Source organism: Macaca nemestrina, chromosome 4, assembly GCF_043159975.1.
Source record: "Macaca nemestrina isolate mMacNem1 chromosome 4, mMacNem.hap1, whole genome shotgun sequence".
Classification (NCBI taxonomy): Eukaryota; Metazoa; Chordata; class Mammalia; order Primates; family Cercopithecidae; genus Macaca; species Macaca nemestrina.
The window spans coordinates 145,610,409-145,627,941 of NC_092128.1; the positions used below are offsets into that span (position 1 = coordinate 145,610,409).

A 17,533-nucleotide genomic window follows, 5' to 3' on the forward strand; every position below is an offset into this window, starting at 1 on the left:
AAGTCCTTGTTGGGGGTTCCTGCCAGTGTCCTCCCATAGAACCCAGTTTCCCTCAATCCGAATCTTTACCATCCTGTTGCGTGTCTCCCTCAGGAAGGACAGAGATCCTCCTCCTTTCTATTCTCTGCCATATCCCCAGAGCCTAGCACAGTATGACTGCTATGAGCACATGTCTGGGAGTCAGCTCAACCGAGCTCCACCACTTACTAGCTGCGTGACCTTGGACAAGTTGCCTAATTTCTGAGCCTCGGTTTACTCATGTAAAAAATGAGTGAATTACGTATAAAGTGAACACTACCTAGCAAAAAGGAAAGTCCTCAATAAATGCTAGCTATTCATAACTAACATCAGTTTCCCTGCCTATAAAATGGAGATGCTATTTCTAAATTCTTTTCTAAATAAGAGCTGCTATGAAGATTAGGGGATAGAATGTATGTAAAATACTTAACCCACTGTATTATTAGATCAAACTATGGTACAAGGTAGGCTAAGCACTTTCTATACATTGCCTCATTTCATCCTCACAAGAGCTCCAATCCCATTTTACAGAAGGAAAAATTGGTTCTAAGGTGTTTTAAGTAGCCCAAAGTTCCACAGCTAGTAAGCGTCTTCAAAGCAGTGGGATTCAAAGCAGGTCTGTGAGAATATTAAATCCAAAGCCCATGTTCAAAGTAACCATGACAACGCATACTATTTTGCAGTAAAGTTTTATAGCCATCATACTTCCTCGGGTTAATTATGCAGAGTCTAAACAGCTGGCCGGTCCAACAATTATTCTTTGCAAATCATTGAAGTCATTTCTGCACTCTGGGGCAACTTCTCCAAAAGTCCCTCAAAGTCAGCAATAAGTTAACCCAGGTAAACAATAAGAAAGCAATTAATTTCTTGACAACTTATCAGATCTAACTTAATATAAACTCCTACCAAATGGCTATTAGGCTACCAGGTCTCTAACAGAAAAGCTTACTGAGATCATCATCAGAGCTATGTAAGCCACCTTCCATTCCATTTACATTAACACGGTAAGAGGCAACAGCTCCTGATTTGTCCGATTTCTGGAATGGGCCTGTAGCAGATAGCATCATCAGTGCAGTGTTTGCTTTCCCTTCCTTCCAAGGCCCATCCCTGTGGATCCCTCTTCTCTTGTGCTCCTCCCTGTGGGAGTTTACTTTCTACTCCACTGATGGCAGGCTCGGTCATGTGACTTGTTCTGGCCAATGAGATTGTTAGAAATGCCACAACCACATCCAAGTGGAGGCATTCTCTGCTTCTGTCTCTGCTCTTTTCCCCTTTACGCGAAGAATAACCACGATGGGGACTGCTCCTTTGGCCTGGATCCCAGAATAAAGGCAAGGAAAGTTGCGGCTGATTGGCAGATGACACCTAACATGAGACTTTTGTTATTGTAGGACTCTGAGCTATTTTGTTACTGCAGCAAAATGTGACAAAGCAGACTCACAGAGACCTGCTGACTTGATGCAGAAGAGCAAAGACATCTGTCAAGATCCAGCATGTACTGGTGTGGTGGTGTATACCAGGAAATGCTTTATAATAGAAACTGCACATGGGACAAGGTGGCCCTTCACCCCAAGCCATACCAGTGGCTAAATACTTTTTCCCAACTCTCGCATTCAGTTCACGCTGAGAGGCTTGTGCGGATGGAAAATTCTGCACATAAGATGCACTCAGACCTGACAGAGCACCCCACGAGGGATTGGCTTCTTCCACTCCCATCCAAGGGCTTTAAGGGTTGATGAGAAATCATTTGTAGGAGGAGAACCAGAGGCCCAGCTCCTATGCCCAACTTTCATCTTGGAGGTAAAATGAATCTCCACTTTCTGGGCCACTTCACAGAATCACACCAGGCCTCAGCATGCACTCTTCCAGTAAGTCCAGGCAAGCTCAACTAATGGCAGGAGTCAAGTCTGTGGGTGGAGGAGGCGGAGGGGGAAAAAAGGGAATGGGACAGCACCTCTGAGTTCAGGAGACTCTGGAATCTCCTTGGTGAATTCACGACATGGATCTTCAATAGACAGCTGTTTCTACTTTTTCAAAGCACAGACTGGGCAAGTAGGTAAAATACTTTGATGTTAGCTCCAGGCTAAATAAAAGACAGCTGAGTAAAAGTTCAGGCACCATGAAATTAATAAAATCACTGTTGCACTCGTTCCACCAGAGGTTCGGGAAGAAACTGGTAAAAATCCGCAATGCACGGAGTGGATTACTCGAGTGGGAATCAATCATTTTCTCCACTGAAGTTTTCTGCCATTTCCTTATACGGTACAGTCACTGGATTCATAATTCACCAAAGGTGCTTCCTGAGACTGAGCTTTCGGAGTAATTGAGACAAATTCTGTTAAATAAATTCCAGACGAGAGTGTATTTGACTTATGCACAGGAAAGGAAAGAATTCTTATGTAAGCTGCAAAACAATAGAGTTTTATCTTATCTGAGGAACGTATTGCTGCTTGCCTGTGTGTATTTTACTGCCAAAATAAAATAAATTGAATCAGCTCACACATGATAACATGCTCTTTCCTAACTCATACTAATTGCTTGGCTAATTGATGTTTGTTGAACTTTCTCCATTTCATTGAGTGATTAGGTACAAAGCTAACAGTTGACATCTGTAGGCGCTTAACTGGCGTCTGTAATTACTGTTAATGTTAAATAATTGTTAGTTAATTGGAGTGGTAACTGACTGAATGGAATCCAGATTGTGAAGCAAAAAGAAACCTAGTTAAATAAACATACATTTTCAGAGAAAACAACATTTTTCTGCAGTTGTCAGAAACTAGAAATAATCCAGAGGCCACGGGCTAGCCACGGGCTTCCTCCATTCAGGAACCCTCCTGTCTGGGGTTGGCCCACGTGACTGAGCCCTTTGTCACTCAACTGTCATTAGACTCTACAGAACCGATCTGATATTTTTCACTTCCAATTGTCTATCATGAATGCGTATTACTTTCTGAGACAACCAAATACTAACTACATCATTAACTACACAAAACACTAAATATGAATGGATTGAAGAGAGGCTGATGAACATTCAAGCTTTTTGGTCAATATTGCCAAGGACAGAGAAAACTCTTTCAAAGGACAGCAGTAATCGCCCAGTATAAGTCAAGGGCTTTCCACTGAGCTCAAAAGTAACCAGAGTGATGTTTGAACATCTGACTAAAAGAATGGAATGGGTTACACTGTAATCTATGCCTCCTCCATCACAGGGGCACTCAGGATGGAAAAGTGGCAGCTGTCAAAGTTCCACCCAAAAGGCATCATCAAGATCACTTCGAATGCCTGGGATCTTTCACCCAGTTCACAATTCCAGTGATGGGATCCAGTATCCCAGGATTCACCACCACACGCATTCTCAAGTTCGGCAAAAGATCCGTTCGGCAAAAGCAACTATTGGAAATGTTGGGAGACACTTTCATGCAACATGGAATATTTTTTGACTGTTACTGGTGGTTTCACACTAACAGTACAAGGCATCTGTTTCCAAGAAGGCTCAAGGGACGATTCTATACAACAAATTCTCTGCTTCTATAGGAAGGTCAATTTCCATAACAAAAGGAGCTGATTGCATGCTATTTGCAGTATGGAGTAGGAGGAGGGACTGAACTACTCACAACTCCTTTGTCTCTTGCATGAAGCACCAATTACCCTTAAATACTACTTAACTCTCCAGACATCTCTATCTTCTAAAAACTCAAGAAAATGCTCTAAAATAGTACAAAGAAGGTCCAGAGGGAGAAAAATAAATGAGTGATGGTCTAACTTTCCCTTATGTGGAATTTAAGGCATGACAAAAACAAAACTAATTTACAGAGGCTGAAACTGGCGCAGTTTGCTCTTGTGCACATCCGGAATGCACTTTACATCATGTCCTCCCTACAACTAAACCCGAGACCCTAGGAGGAATTGTAAAATGGTCTCCATATGTTCATTATAAAGGGATTTTAAACTCTAAACCAAATTTTTTTCTTAAGAAAGCTATTCCACAGTCAACTGCATTATTTTCATGCTCAGAATTATTTCATGGAAAGGGCTTTCTTTCCTTTCTTTCTTTTTTTTTGGAAATGGTGTCTCACACTGTCACCCCGGCTATAGTGGCACCATCAGCGCTCACTGCAGCCTTGACCTCCTGGGCTCAAGTGATCCTCTCACCTCACCCTCACAAGTAGCTGAGACTACAAATACAAGCTACCAACCCTAGCTATATTTTTGGAATTTTAGTAGAGATGAGGTCCTGCTATATTGCCCAGGCTGGTTTTGAACTCCTGAGCTCAAGCAATCCTCCTGCCTCAGCCTCCCAAAAGTTGTGGGATTACACGTGTGAGCGACCACGCTCAGCGGGAATGGGTTTTTCTTAAAAGTCAATGGTGACCTTGATGGCAATATGACTTTTACCTTTCTGTCACCAAACCAAGGAAATCACTTGTGTCTAAACCTAAAGAATGAGGTCATATGGTTGCCATTGAAGAATTAGGCACCTGGTTACTAAGCCAGCAGTGTCTCTGGGTAACTTGTTTCTTACCTCATCTCCTCAGATTTCAGGCAATTTTTAAGCTAGGTCTTCTTTCTATAATGCTGATAGAACCGTACCGCCAAAAATATCCAAAGGCTCCACTAACCTAAAGGCTCCAACCTCATCTGTGTTCCCCTGGAAATTCTCAGTGCAAAACCAACCCCAAGAAGAGGCCGGGTGTGTTCCACTAACAGGCCTGGTAGAGACCGGGAGAGGAAAAGCAGTCCTGGTCAGAGAGGGCTCCAGCTGGCCAGAGTGCTGCATCTGGTGCTCTTCTTGGTGAGTGTCCACTAGAATCTCCCAGGCTGATGGAGGTGAGGTGGGGTCCTGCCTACGAGGGTGAGCAGCTGCTCTGCTGCTGTTCACATTTCAGGAGACACTGGGTGCTCACAGTAGAAAGAAGCAGAATGAGGTGCCTCATTCCCTGCTGCAGGAAACCCACGCCCTCAAGTCATTCAGAAATGCCCATTTAGCTGGGCACAGCTCCCTGATGGCTAACTCTGGGGGCTTTTCCCCAGGAGGACCCAGTTCTTCAACTTGAGACAAAGTTGAAGGAAGAAGAAGGGGTGAGAAAGTCACGGGGTAAAATACACCATGGTGCCCTTCTCACTGTCTATCCATGACTTGACTTGTCATCGTCTATCTATGACTTATCTTGGTTACAGGCTAAATCCTGGGAAGGAGGGCTCTGAACCAAGGAGGCAGCGATTCGGGGATTTTTCTCTTCCCCTAACCTAGACCATGGCCACACACCAGGACTGGCATCCTAGAAACTGAGGGCTGCGCAGAACTCCTGACACCCTACTAGTGTTCTCTTTCCTCCCAGACAGGCTTCCCTTCTTTCCTTTCCTCCTCAAGCAGCTCTGCTCTGGAGCAATCCAAGAGTTTTAGGAAAGATTCATTATGTTGGCAGGATAATTGCGTGCAGCAAAGAAGAACTCATTTTGTGCACTTTTGTCTACAGACCAAACTGGTGACACCACCAAGGATCCACAGTAGGCAAGAGAGGATAATAAATACTGGCCATGCTGAATAGACCGAAAGTTCCTTTTTAGAATAAATACCCCAGATTTTGGGGTACAGGTCCTGTTGCTCCTACAGCATTTCAATCAACTCAACAGGGACACTAAGTCTCTCTCTGTGCCTCTGTCTCACTGGGAAAATTAATTTTTTCTTTGGCAGATGGTTGAGTCACAAACACAGAAGGATTCATAAAATTCACATGAACATCCTGTAAACATTTAAACACATAAAGATTAAATACGGCAACCATGACCTTGATTAAAGTTAAACTGTTTTTTGTGTCTATAATGCTAAGCCCTGCGCAATGCCACACCCCTTTCGAAATGCTCAGGCCTCACTGGGCAAGTTGTGTGTACATGCAAGCACGTGCTGTTTGATTAACTTGTTTTAAAGCAGGGAATAAAAGGTGTCAGAAGAAAGCGACCATTCGGAACACCTAAACACAAAAATCTCTATTAAACTGGATGGCGTCTACAACACAGGGAAAGTCAAAATAAAATCAATGAACAAAAGTGATACAAAATATACTCACTGTACCCACTCTGTTTCAACTCCTGCCCCTTCCCAATTAATTGTTTTATCCCCACCAGAGATGTTGGCCCAGGAATAAGTTTTGTTATGATTGAAAATCTTGACCTAAAGATGGTAAATGACTTATTCAAGCTCACGAGCTGACTGATGGGCCTCGAGTCATGGCCCCTGTTGCCTCTGCCTGAGCGTCATCTCCACACTGTGCAGCCCAACATCAAGGCTGCACCCCCCCAACCCCCACCACAATCAGCTTGTGAGATTAGCACTGCCCTCCCACAGTGAAATTTTATGGACCAAATCTGCCTGCCACCAGGCTCAGCAGCATAATCTTACCAGCAGCTTAAAGCCACGCTCCTCTGAGGCCAGAATACTGCCAGCCTCTTGAGAGGGAGAGGTGAAGTGTAACTTTAAACATCTGGAGGTGGAGGGATACACGTCAGCTCCCCTGTACTCCGGTTAGATTGTCCCATAAGCTGGGGCTTTGAAGATTTCCCCAGTTGTGTTTGTTACCTGGTGTAAATTTGCCCTTTCTTACGATGCTTTTTATCGCTCTTGGCTAAAGTTACTGGACAAAGACAGGAGACCTGACTTTCAGGCACGCAGGCCGCCTTACAGGAAAACTTGAACTTGATGTGCATGAAGCTGACAGTTCCTTGAAGGCCTTGTCAGACATCCATCCTGTAAACACTGCCACTACCCGGAGTAAAAACAGACCCAAAACCACAAGCCTATAACAAGACTGTGCACCTGTCCTGAAGCAATTATTGACATTATCACTACACAATGAATCCCTTTTTGAAGTTGTTTTCCTGATATTTAGCAGTCTGAATACTAATCCCCTTAACAAAACTGTCCCCGATGCTTTCTCCCTCCGCACCCCCCTTAATCTCTTTCTCCCCAGGGAGGAAGGGGGTGCTGGATACCAGTGAGTCTACTTTGCACCACCTGGATTCGCACTGATTCCGTCTCTTGTCATTCATGTTACCAACAGGAATTAGCATAAGGCATTAAGGGGAAACTCTGGAGGAGAAAAGAAAGGCCATTTTGATGGAAATAAGGGGCAAAGGAATAATCTGCCATCAACTAAAATGCTTATTTGTGTATGGTTTCCCAAGCAAAGCTTAGAAAAAGCCTATGTTGATTTTAGTGTACACAAAGAAACCTTAATCCTTTCAAGGCAACTAAATCACCCCCAGAAAAGCAGCTCAGAAGAAAGGCACCCTGTCACGGGGAGGGCTATTCACAACCAAATAGATGCCACAAATCACACTCTGTAAGTAAACAAAAATAAGAATGTGGGAAACGTTTGATTGGAAAAGGAAAGAAAGGGGGGAAAGAACCAGAGGGAAGAGGCAAAGGCGAGCTGTTCATCCGCCCTGAAGAGAGTCTTTCAGGGCAGTGGTGGCCAGAGTGCAGGTCCTGGAGCCGACTCTTATTTTAGGGCGAGATCCCAGAAAGGGGAAATACATTGCAAAGCTTTTAGTAGCGAATCAGCAGAAGACAGACACAGTCACATGTGGCGGAGGTCCTGGGGGGCCGCAGAAACGAAGAAGCCCTGCCTTTGGTGACCTGCCCTCTACCCCAATCTCCCTCTCCCATCACCCTCCTTTCTCACAAGGAAACACCAAGTGGTAGACAATAGTGCATTTTTACCCACGAGCACTGTATGCTATGAATGGCACATCTTCTTTTATTGGGCTTTTAGCATTATGGATAACACATTTATACAAACTTTCAGTCCATCAAAAAATATGATGAAATATAAAACTGGAATACTCCATTAGGTAATAAAAAAAGATAAAATTCAATATGACAGTAATTCTGGGAGTAACGGCAATCACATACACCTCAAGGGAACTCTAAACATAATGTACTATTTAAAATTGCAATTGGTTCAAATTCTAAAATAATCTGGGAGCTCAAAATAACTGCACTTGGAAATGTCTTACTAACCAGCTAGCAAAAATGCTAGCCAAGGCAACTACAGAAGGCTGAAATGGTCTCAAATTTCACTTTGTGAAGGCCCAAGTCTGTTCAAGTGTTACCAAGTGTCGTCTATGTAACACAGAAAGAGATGAGCACAGAAAGCACAGCTTTACTGAGCAATTATCATGCCAGCCCCTAAATCAGGCTCGAGAGTGGAAAGGGGAAGATTAAATAGTTTATATGGTTTGTACCTTTCAAATTATACACCTTTCAGAGCCAGTGATTAGAGACTTCCCTAAATTTCATTATTTCCAACAATACTGCTAACAAATGAAAACTGCGCAGAAACCTATTGGCAATGATTTAAGGTTAGTTTTCCCTTAATGTACTGCTATATCATTAGCCTCTCTTACTCTAGATTGTGGTTTGGAAGAAATTAATGGGATAGTGCGTATTTAAATTCTGCCCTGTTGCTCATTTATTAACTTTACAGAAAGCCCACAGCAGAGTAAGGCTTGGTTTATGACCATAATACTGTGAATTCTAAACATCCACTGATTACTAGAGTCTGCATCACACATCAGCTATTTATATTTCTCCTACTGCTGGGTAGTTGATAAGTAACATAAAGTTCAGGCATTTTGAGAACTATTCTTCTCTAGTACAGTTTTCTATATTAAAGTCACATAGTAGTAGTGATTAGTCAAATCTATTTAAATAGGGACTCAATGTATTCTTTTAAAATAAACTGGTTGTTAATGCATCACAAAGTATGCAGACTTCCATCTCAAGCAAAAACACAAAACATCAACAGTAGCTTCAGAATTAAAAGAGAAAGATCACTCTGGCTCTTCTTTCTTCCTAGGCAATGACAATGAAACTAACATAAAAATAAGCCATTACTCAGGAGAATGAATGGGTCTTACCTTTGTTTACAATAACAGTGTTGAAGAGTTTTTCAGAGCTGGCATCCGATGCCTGAAAAACAAGAAGGGGAAAAAACGCATTATTATTGTCATTAACATTGTCATCACCATCAACATTCCCATTATTTTAAATCAATTTACTACATTTTACGAAAGCCTAGCAGGGAAGCAGCAATGTCCTCAAATCATCCATAAGGTGGTGCTAGTTGACTGCCTGAGAGAGACCTGCAGTGCAGCTACTTGCTGGGGGGAAAAATCAGATTTTAAAAATGTGTCCTTATTAGACACATTATCTGTGCAAAACATATTTCTATGAGATGGTACACAAAGCAATTCAGCTCGTTCACATAATGATTTTGCAGTTTCGTTGACAGATCATTATTTTGGAAATGGTATGCTTTTCGTGGTATTTGCAGACATGCCTATTTTTCAATTTTCTTTCACAAATCAGAAATGCCTATTATTTAACGCTAAGCTTTTCCTCACTAAAAAGTGTGAGCCAACACTGCCAGAAATTAATTTTTTTAAAAAGATTCATCTGATGACTCCAAGATCCCTGTCCCTTCCAGTAACCAGACGACTTTGGTGTTCAAAAAGATGCAAGCCGGCCTGCCCAAAAATCCGACCACTATGCGTGCCACCAGCATTATTTCCTTTCCAGTTTCTAGAGAACATGTCTGCTAATTATTACAGTGGCTCGAGGAAGGTGAAATAAGCCTGTTTAAACAGTAAAACTAAAGCCAATTTAAATCATACACTAATGTTCTGGAAAATAAACATGGAAGTCACTTTGAAGGAAAATGCTGTAATGTTTCAGAAGCACTGAGCATTTCTAGAACTTGAAAATTAAAAATTAAGCATCTCCACTACATAACGTGAGGATATATCTGCATTTAAAGTTATAATGGCCAAGCTATATTTGTGGATTTTGCTACATAACCCTCGTGAGAAATCACTCATCTTTCACACCTGATAAACAGAGATGCATATTTTGAGAAAGCAAAAGCCTAGAATGTTGAATAACTATGGAAAAGGAAATATAGGAAATAGGGGGAGTGGGAATTCTGAAGCACAGCATATTTGGACTGTGGGGCTAGCTTTTACGGACAAAGAGGATATTCAATTTAGACCTTCCATGTAATACTGACAAAGATGAAATATTCCTGTGTACATCTGGGGGACATGTTCTAGTTCTCAATGCAAGTGATACAGAAAGATAAAACATTTTTATTAAGACTGTTTTTTGCTTTAATTCTAACATTTCTTTTATGGGGGTGTTCATATGATTAACAAATCCTGACACGAATGTATGTGCAAAACAAACATTGAGTGCACACATTTATACATGCAGTTTACCATAAACCCTAGATAGATTTTTTCCTATTTTGCAGGAATAATGAAAAATACAGAGGGCCTTCCTGATATCTTAAACTATACGTAACAGTACCTTTACATAAAAACAAACTGTCAAAAAAAAAGTTAATGGGGGAGAAACAAGTTATACCTCGATCAAGAATAATGAGTTATAAAGCCAAAAATTACATGATGCTATATGGAAATATTCAGTGAGATTTCTAGCAATGTGAGTTTCCCAGCTAAAAACTCGAGATACCTGTATTTTACCATCCTTTCATGAAAAAGTGTTTCTTAGAACGGGTTGGAATTCTTTTTGAATGTAAATTCATGTTAAATTCATGGCTCACAAAATTAATGAACTGATATAAGGGAAAAAAAAAGTATGTGTATTAAAGTGTTTTACCAAACTGACATAACCTTTGAAAATTCTGGGATTACCTATTAAAGTGAGTCTAATTGGCCCCAAGAAATATAAAAACAAATTACTGTCTCTGAATGCAAAAACCATGAACAGGGAAAGGAAATGGTTCCTGAGCAAGTTTTTATTTGCACTTGGTGTGTGTGTGTGTGTGTGTGTGTGTGTGTGTGTGTGTGTGTTCGAGTGAAAAGGACAGAAGCTGTGGGTGAACAGGCCTTTTGCTTCTGCCACCTTTGTCAGCTCCACATGGGATTCACAAAGAGACACTTAAGTGATCCTAATGTCTGAACCAAACTTAAGGATGTCATTATTATGACGCCGACCAGTAAGTTATTAAGGAAGTAAGTCTGACCGGATATTCAGAGAGGCTTAGGAGTGTATCTTCGACTAAAAGCTTTCTGAGCCCTTACTTGGCTGATACAAGTCACAAGGCTGGACACCATGCCTCTTGCAACTGGGAAACGGGGTGTCTCAGAAAGGCCTACACAGAAAAATACCCAAAAGATGACCACTGCAATGGGGCTCTGGTTGATCGTGAAAACATTCTGGATCCCTTCTCTCTCCTATCCAGGTGGTTACAACTATGGCCGACCACTGTCCTAATAAGTCAGAAGAGAGCTTCTTAGCCAAAATCTTCAGGGGAAACGACACGAGTATCCTTTCCTTTTCCTCAATGAACTTTCCTTCTACTTAGGGTTTTAGGGCATTTGTACAAATGATTTGGTTCCTTGGGTCTTAATCTTGGGGATGTTCATTATTTTCGTTGCTTTCAGAAAATAGTCTGCATTTCCTTCTATTACCTGGACCATTTTCCTGGCTTTTGTTTTTTTTTAATTATTATTCAAATGAAAAAGCGGCGAGCCCAGAATGAACCGACGAATTGAGCTCTTCCTTCTGTCTAACACGGGGGCACCTCTACCCACTACAGACTTGAAGATTTTACTCACTTCCTTTCACCCCCTCGCTCGGTTTTGGAGGGTAGGGGCATGAAGTGGTTGAATCTAAAACTGACAGAAAACCAAAGCTCTCTTTTGGCTGCTTTTTATTTAAGAGGAGGGGGAATACGTTTTCTTTTTTTTTTTTTTTTGGGATGTAAAATAATATTGCTAGAAGCCGTCGTTGGCGTTTAAAGGAAAGTTAAGTAAGTGAAACAGATTGGAGGCGGGAACGCGAAGAATGAGGAAAACTTATAAAAGCCGTGCGTGCAGACAGGGTGGGACCCAGCGGTTCGGGCTCCAGGTCCACCCTCACCCACTTCGGACGCAGACCCCGGGGGTCGCCCTCCGCACCCTTACAGGCGGGAAGGGGGGCTTTCGAACAAGAGAACAGAAACCTCCTGAAAACTTAAGCGCGAGTTCTTTCTCCTGCTGCCGAACCCGAGCCCAGATCTTCTTTCGCTTCCCTTGGAACCGCGTGGGGCCGGGATCCCGACCTCCGCGCGGGGGAAGCGCGACCCCAGGAGCGGGCAGAGCCACGCTAAGGCCCCCTGCTCAAGCGGACGCAGGCCCCGGCCCCCTCCCCACATCGGAGCTCGGCGGCGAACGGCAGGCCCTCCCGGGCACGACCGCGCAGCTCCGGCCGAGCCCGGCTGGCCGAGGGAGGAAAGTACAAAGGCGGGCGACAGGGCCACAGAGAGGGGAGGAAAGGAGGGAGGAGGGGTGGCGAAGGGGCGCTTGGGCGCGCCAGACGCGAGAAGCCCGCCCCTGCCACCCCTGCCCGCCGGCCCGGCCGCCGCAACAAAAGACCCCCGACCCGGCCGCCTCCCTTCCGACCGCGGGCGGTAGGCGAGTGTGCCGCGCCCCGGGGGCTGCATTACCTGGTCGCAAAGGGTTAAGCGGTCCGGTCAGCCCCAAGTTCATGGTTTGGTTCCTTAGCAGGGCTCCCGAAGGGCGATCGTCAAAGACCAGGGGGGAAACCACCAAAACACACGAAGAGAAAACGCCCAACTCCCGACCGGGCTCCGTCCACAAGTCTCTGGGCTCCTTCTTCGCCAAAGTCCGAGAGCTGAGGCGCCGAACCAGATCCGAACCGGGCAACAGCTTCGGCGCGGCGGAGAGCCGGCGCCGCGCGCACACATCCAGCGCGGCCGAGGCCCCGGGCGGCGGGAGGAGCGTGCCCGCCGAGATCTCCCGGCCCGCGCTCGCCACTGTCTCGCGGCCGCTCCTGCGGCGCGCGGGGCCGGGCTGGCGCGGCGGGGGCTAGCGAGGCGCGTCCCGGGCCGGCCGGCGGGAGGGTGAGGCAGACAGGAGCGGCCCGAGCCGCCGCCGCGGCGCGCGGAGCTAAGAGCGAGGCGGCGGCGGCGGCGACAGGACAAAGGAGACCATGTGCGGAGGGAGGGAGGAGGGAGAGGGAGGAGGAGGAGGGCGCGCGGCGGCTTCTCCCCGGCGGCCGCCCGGAGCTCCCCGACAGCCGGTCCCGCCTCTCCAGCCGCGCCGCGGGCTGCCTGGTCCTGGGCCCGCCGCGGTGCGGGAGGGAGCCGCTCCGGGAGTCTGGATTTTGTGCGGATCTCGCCGGCTCGCGGCCCGGGAGGCGCAGCAACGGCGGAGAGCGGGGCGGCGGCGCCTCTGGCCGGAGCTTGCGGGCTGGCGGGTGAGCGCCCGGGGCTGGCTGGGCTCCGGCCCGCGCTCGGCTCGCGGGCGCCTGCCTCTCCCGCCGGATCACAGCTCAAGTGAACTCCATCGGCGGGCGCCGCGGGCTCCCTAGCTGGACGGTAGCAGGAGGGGGCGGCGGCAGCACGGGGGCCCCTTTCTCCGGACTTCGCTCCCCGACTGCACCGAGCGCGCCTCCTCCAGACGCTCGCAGCTCTCGGAGCGGGACTTCCTCGGCGCGCCGAGCCCGAGCCGCCGGTGCCACCGCCCCTCCTCCGTCCCGCCCCGCGCGCCCCGCCCCTCGCCGCCCCTCCTCTCGGCCCCGGCGCCGGGTCGGCCCAGCGGAGGCGCGGTCCCCGGGCGCGACGTCGACAGCTGTTGCTCCCCCCGCGGCTCGAGCCCTCGGGTACCCCCGGCTGCCTTCCCCGCGGGCGGGCGCGGCGGAAACTGCACCGCTCCTCACCCTCCCCGCAGTTGCCGCTTCCAAGATTGCGCCATGGCAGGGAAAGGCCACTAGGCCCGCAGCCTGGGGTTGAATTGCCACCAAGCCAGCCACATCTGCAAAGAGCAGGCTCTCTGGGCGGTTGTGAGGGCTCAGTGGGAAAGTCATGTATGTAAAAGGCCTGGCACATAGTAGGCGCTCAATACAAAATAATCATTGCATTGTGGATAATGGAGACGGGGATCACGGTCTGCGTCTCAGAACACAAAGGTCTTCACCTGACCTCCTTCCCCACCACAGCCAACTGATCGCAGTGTGTTCGATTTGATGAATAACTGAGAGCATGAACTGGCCACTTACAAATCCTCTCCTCCCAACTCCTCACACCCTCTGACACGTGCACACCCTGCATCCACAAAAGTGGAGCCTGTTGCTTTCCCTGGCATTCACCGAATGTAGGGAAAGAATCAAAGCAATGGCAAAGCCTCGCTACATAGGCAGCAGTTATGCCTATCATCCTAACATGTATCCGGTCTGTATCCCCTAGAGCACAGTGCAGTGCCCCCAGAGGGTGTGGGGGACTGAATGGCCAGAAACGAAGCACTCAGCAGATTCCTGAGCAACCCACTCCCACCAGAACACACCCGGGGCGAGGAAACCCTCTGAAAACATCTGGAGTTTTAATTCCACACCTGCAGCTTGACAAGGTCCCTCCTTGGTGCAGAGGAAAAGCTGCTGCAATTTTCCCAGTATGAGAAAAAGGGCAAGCAAGGCCTAGGTTGCAACTGGTAGGGTTGTGGGGTACAGTGGGCACACCAGGGTGGGGTGAGAGGAAAACTCCAGTTCCGAGTCCCCTCCCAGTGCCACCGTTACCTGGAGTGTGGTTGAGGAAGAGAGGAAGGGAACAGGGGTTGGGAAAGATGCACACCACATATGAACGACATGCAGAGTGGTTTAAAGATAATGATGGCCATTCCTTGCCTCTTTGAAGTTGCATATCTATCACTATTTGATTTCATGGCACTCTTGAAAAGCCTCTCAAGTTAAAAAAAAAAGGGGGGGGGTGCTTGCTGTATGGCATACGTCCCCCTCCTCTACCCTCTAAGTTTGGAAATAAGAAGCCCTCTCTCTCTAGCTTCATCACCCCCTCCCCCAAACCGGTAGCATGATGTGCTGTTATACAAATCTTTTTAAAAAGACAGGTAACGGTGCTTTTTCTCTACCACTACCTCCTGAGAAGTCAGAAGAAAAGGCATCTCAGAAGGTATAGGTCTGGAGATGGATTTTTCCAGTTGCTTACAAGATGTTACGAAAACCAGCTGTGGTCCTCCAGTGAGGCGACATTCATTCTGAAGCTGTTTATACAGTATCAGGATAGCTCAAAGGCGGACATGATGTTCAAGAGAAGACATTAAAAGGTTGTTTCTTTTGGAACAATCAAAATGGAAGTTTTCTTATCTTGTTCTAGCAAAATCAGTGTTACAGGGAAGAAACTGCCTGAGCTCCTGCTCGATCCCCTACAGGGTAAACTGAGAGCACAATGGCATGGCAGCTTAGCTGACCAGCTGAAACCACTTGGCCCTCAGGGGTGCTTTCATCAGGTGGCACTTATGACACTTATCATGCTTTGCATTAGATTGTCATCAGTCTGGGCGCAGTGGCTCATGCCTGTAATCCCAGCACTTTGGGAGGCCAAGGCAGGTGGATCACTTGAGGTCAGGAGTTGGAGACCAGCCTGGCCAACATGGCGAAACCCTGTCTCTACTAATAAAATGTGTAGTGGTACACACCTGTAACCCCAGCTACTTGGGAGGCTGAGGCAGGAGAATCGCTTGTACCTGCGAGGTGGAGGTTTCAGTGAGCCAAGATCACACCACGCTACTGCACTTCAACCTGGGCAACAGAGTAAGACTCTGTCTCAAAAAAAAAAAAAAAAAAAAAAAGAAAGAAATAAAAAAAAAGATTATCATCAATGGTTATCAGGGATTAGGCCTCAGATGACGGACTCAACCAGATCTGCATGTGTCCCAATCTTTTGATGATCTCTCATCAAGAGGAACCTGGGAATGCCAAAAGCCAAGCCTCTGACACCGTGACCACCTCCATCCTGCTCCCCAGGGTCCCCTGGCTGGCCCAGTTGCAGAGCACTACCCATTGGGACCCTGCTTCATTTCTCAACCTCTCTCCAGACCCATGCATGAGCCCATTCTGACTGGTTTCCAAACTGCTCTATTCCCCATGCTTTCTGGAAGCGGGGATGGGAATGAATGTCAAAATTGGAGAGGAACAGGTACACAACAGCATCAGAAGTAGGAAGAAGGAAGAAAGAAAATGAAATTCGAGAATCCATATATTAGGTGACTGACTCCGGGTCAGAGGGCTGACTTTCAAGAATCAGGAAAAGGGTTTTGTTTTGTTTTTTTTTCCTTGAGAAATTTAACTTCCTTTTATTGGAATTGTAATATAAAGATTCCAAGTGAAAGGCTGGAAGCTATCCTTTCTCTTACATGGAGGTGCATTAACATACTAAATGCTAATGGCTTCTTAACATCACTTTTAGCCTCTGAACCCAATCTAAGAAGAACAAGTCTTAGACAGTGGCAACCCTTCCTAATAGAAAGCAGAAAGCAAGAATGTGGACTCAATTTCCACTCTGGTGTTAGATTAATGATTTCAGAAATAATTTTTAATATATGCCCAAAGATCTTAGCCAAGTTTATGATTAATCAGTTAAAAAAAAATTGTAAAGCTAAATTAAAATATGGAGACTTCTTCCTCAAATCTCAAAAATACATCTAAAGATTTAAACTAGGTTTAAAAACAAAGGAAAATTCTTATAAGTCAATCTATGCTTTCAATTTCTTATTAATTTATTAATTTACTTAAGAGACAAGGTCTCACTTTGTCACCCAAGCTGGAGTGCAGTGGCATAATCATAGCTCACTATAACCTGGAACTCCTGGGCTAAAGTGATCCTCCCGCCTCAGCCTTGCAAGTAGCTGGGACTACAGGTGAGTACCACCATGCCCAACTAATTTTTATTTTTTGTACAGACAAGGTCTCGCTATACTGACCAGGCTGGTCCTAAACTCCTGGCCTCAAGTGATTCTCCCACCTTGGTCTCCCAAAGGACTGGGATTACAGGCATGAACCACTCTCTCTGGCCTATACCTGCAAATCCTTAAAGATTATAATCTGAGATGGGATTCAATTTATATCACAAATTATCAGATTTAAGCTAAATATATTTTAGCAAAATATTTCTTACAAATTCTAGTCTTCTGTTAAGCATTTTATACAGAGAAAGTTCATTAATTTCATTGTGCTCCCCCTCCTAAATATAATGAAGTTCGGGTGCTCTCTAACAGAGCATGTGCTGTGTGCTTCTTGAGGTGGTTTAAAGGAAGAGGAAGTCTTTATAAGAATTTCCTCGAGCCTTTCGTTATGGATGATGTAGTTTGAAAATATCACTGAAGGAGGGTGATAACTCCAACCAGCCTTGGGAAGGATGTCACCATGCCTGGCTTGTTTCTGCAACTATGGAAGGCTCCATTCTTTTCAAGTTCTAAAGGTTCTGCAAGCTCTGAAAATCCAAGTTTCTACTTGTTCTTCAGGGTAGAGGTTTGGAGCTGGGCCCCAGAGCCAGCATCAGGTTTATAATCATGGCTCTGCCATTTCTGAGCCAGGACAACTTGGATAAATCTCTTCACTCTCCCTGCCTCAGTTTCCTTATCTATAAAGAGATAACAGGAGTCACACCTCTCAGTAACTGTGCCTGGCACTTAGTAAGGA

At 45.9% G+C, this 17,533-nt stretch overlaps 1 protein-coding gene across 12 annotated transcripts in view; it reads right to left on the reverse strand.

The window, feature by feature from the left end:
* Positions 1–17,533, reverse strand: part of LOC105466343 (activator of transcription and developmental regulator AUTS2) — a 1,205,160-nt gene that overhangs the window by 83,924 nt on the left and 1,103,703 nt on the right. For all 12 annotated transcript variants that reach the window (XM_071094058.1, XM_011715337.3, XM_011715335.3 and 9 more), the window contains one exon: positions 8,938–8,989. In XM_071094058.1, coding sequence (XP_070950159.1) covers positions 8,938–8,989 — 52 coding nt within the window. The remainder of the gene's footprint in view (positions 1–8,937; positions 8,990–17,533) is intronic.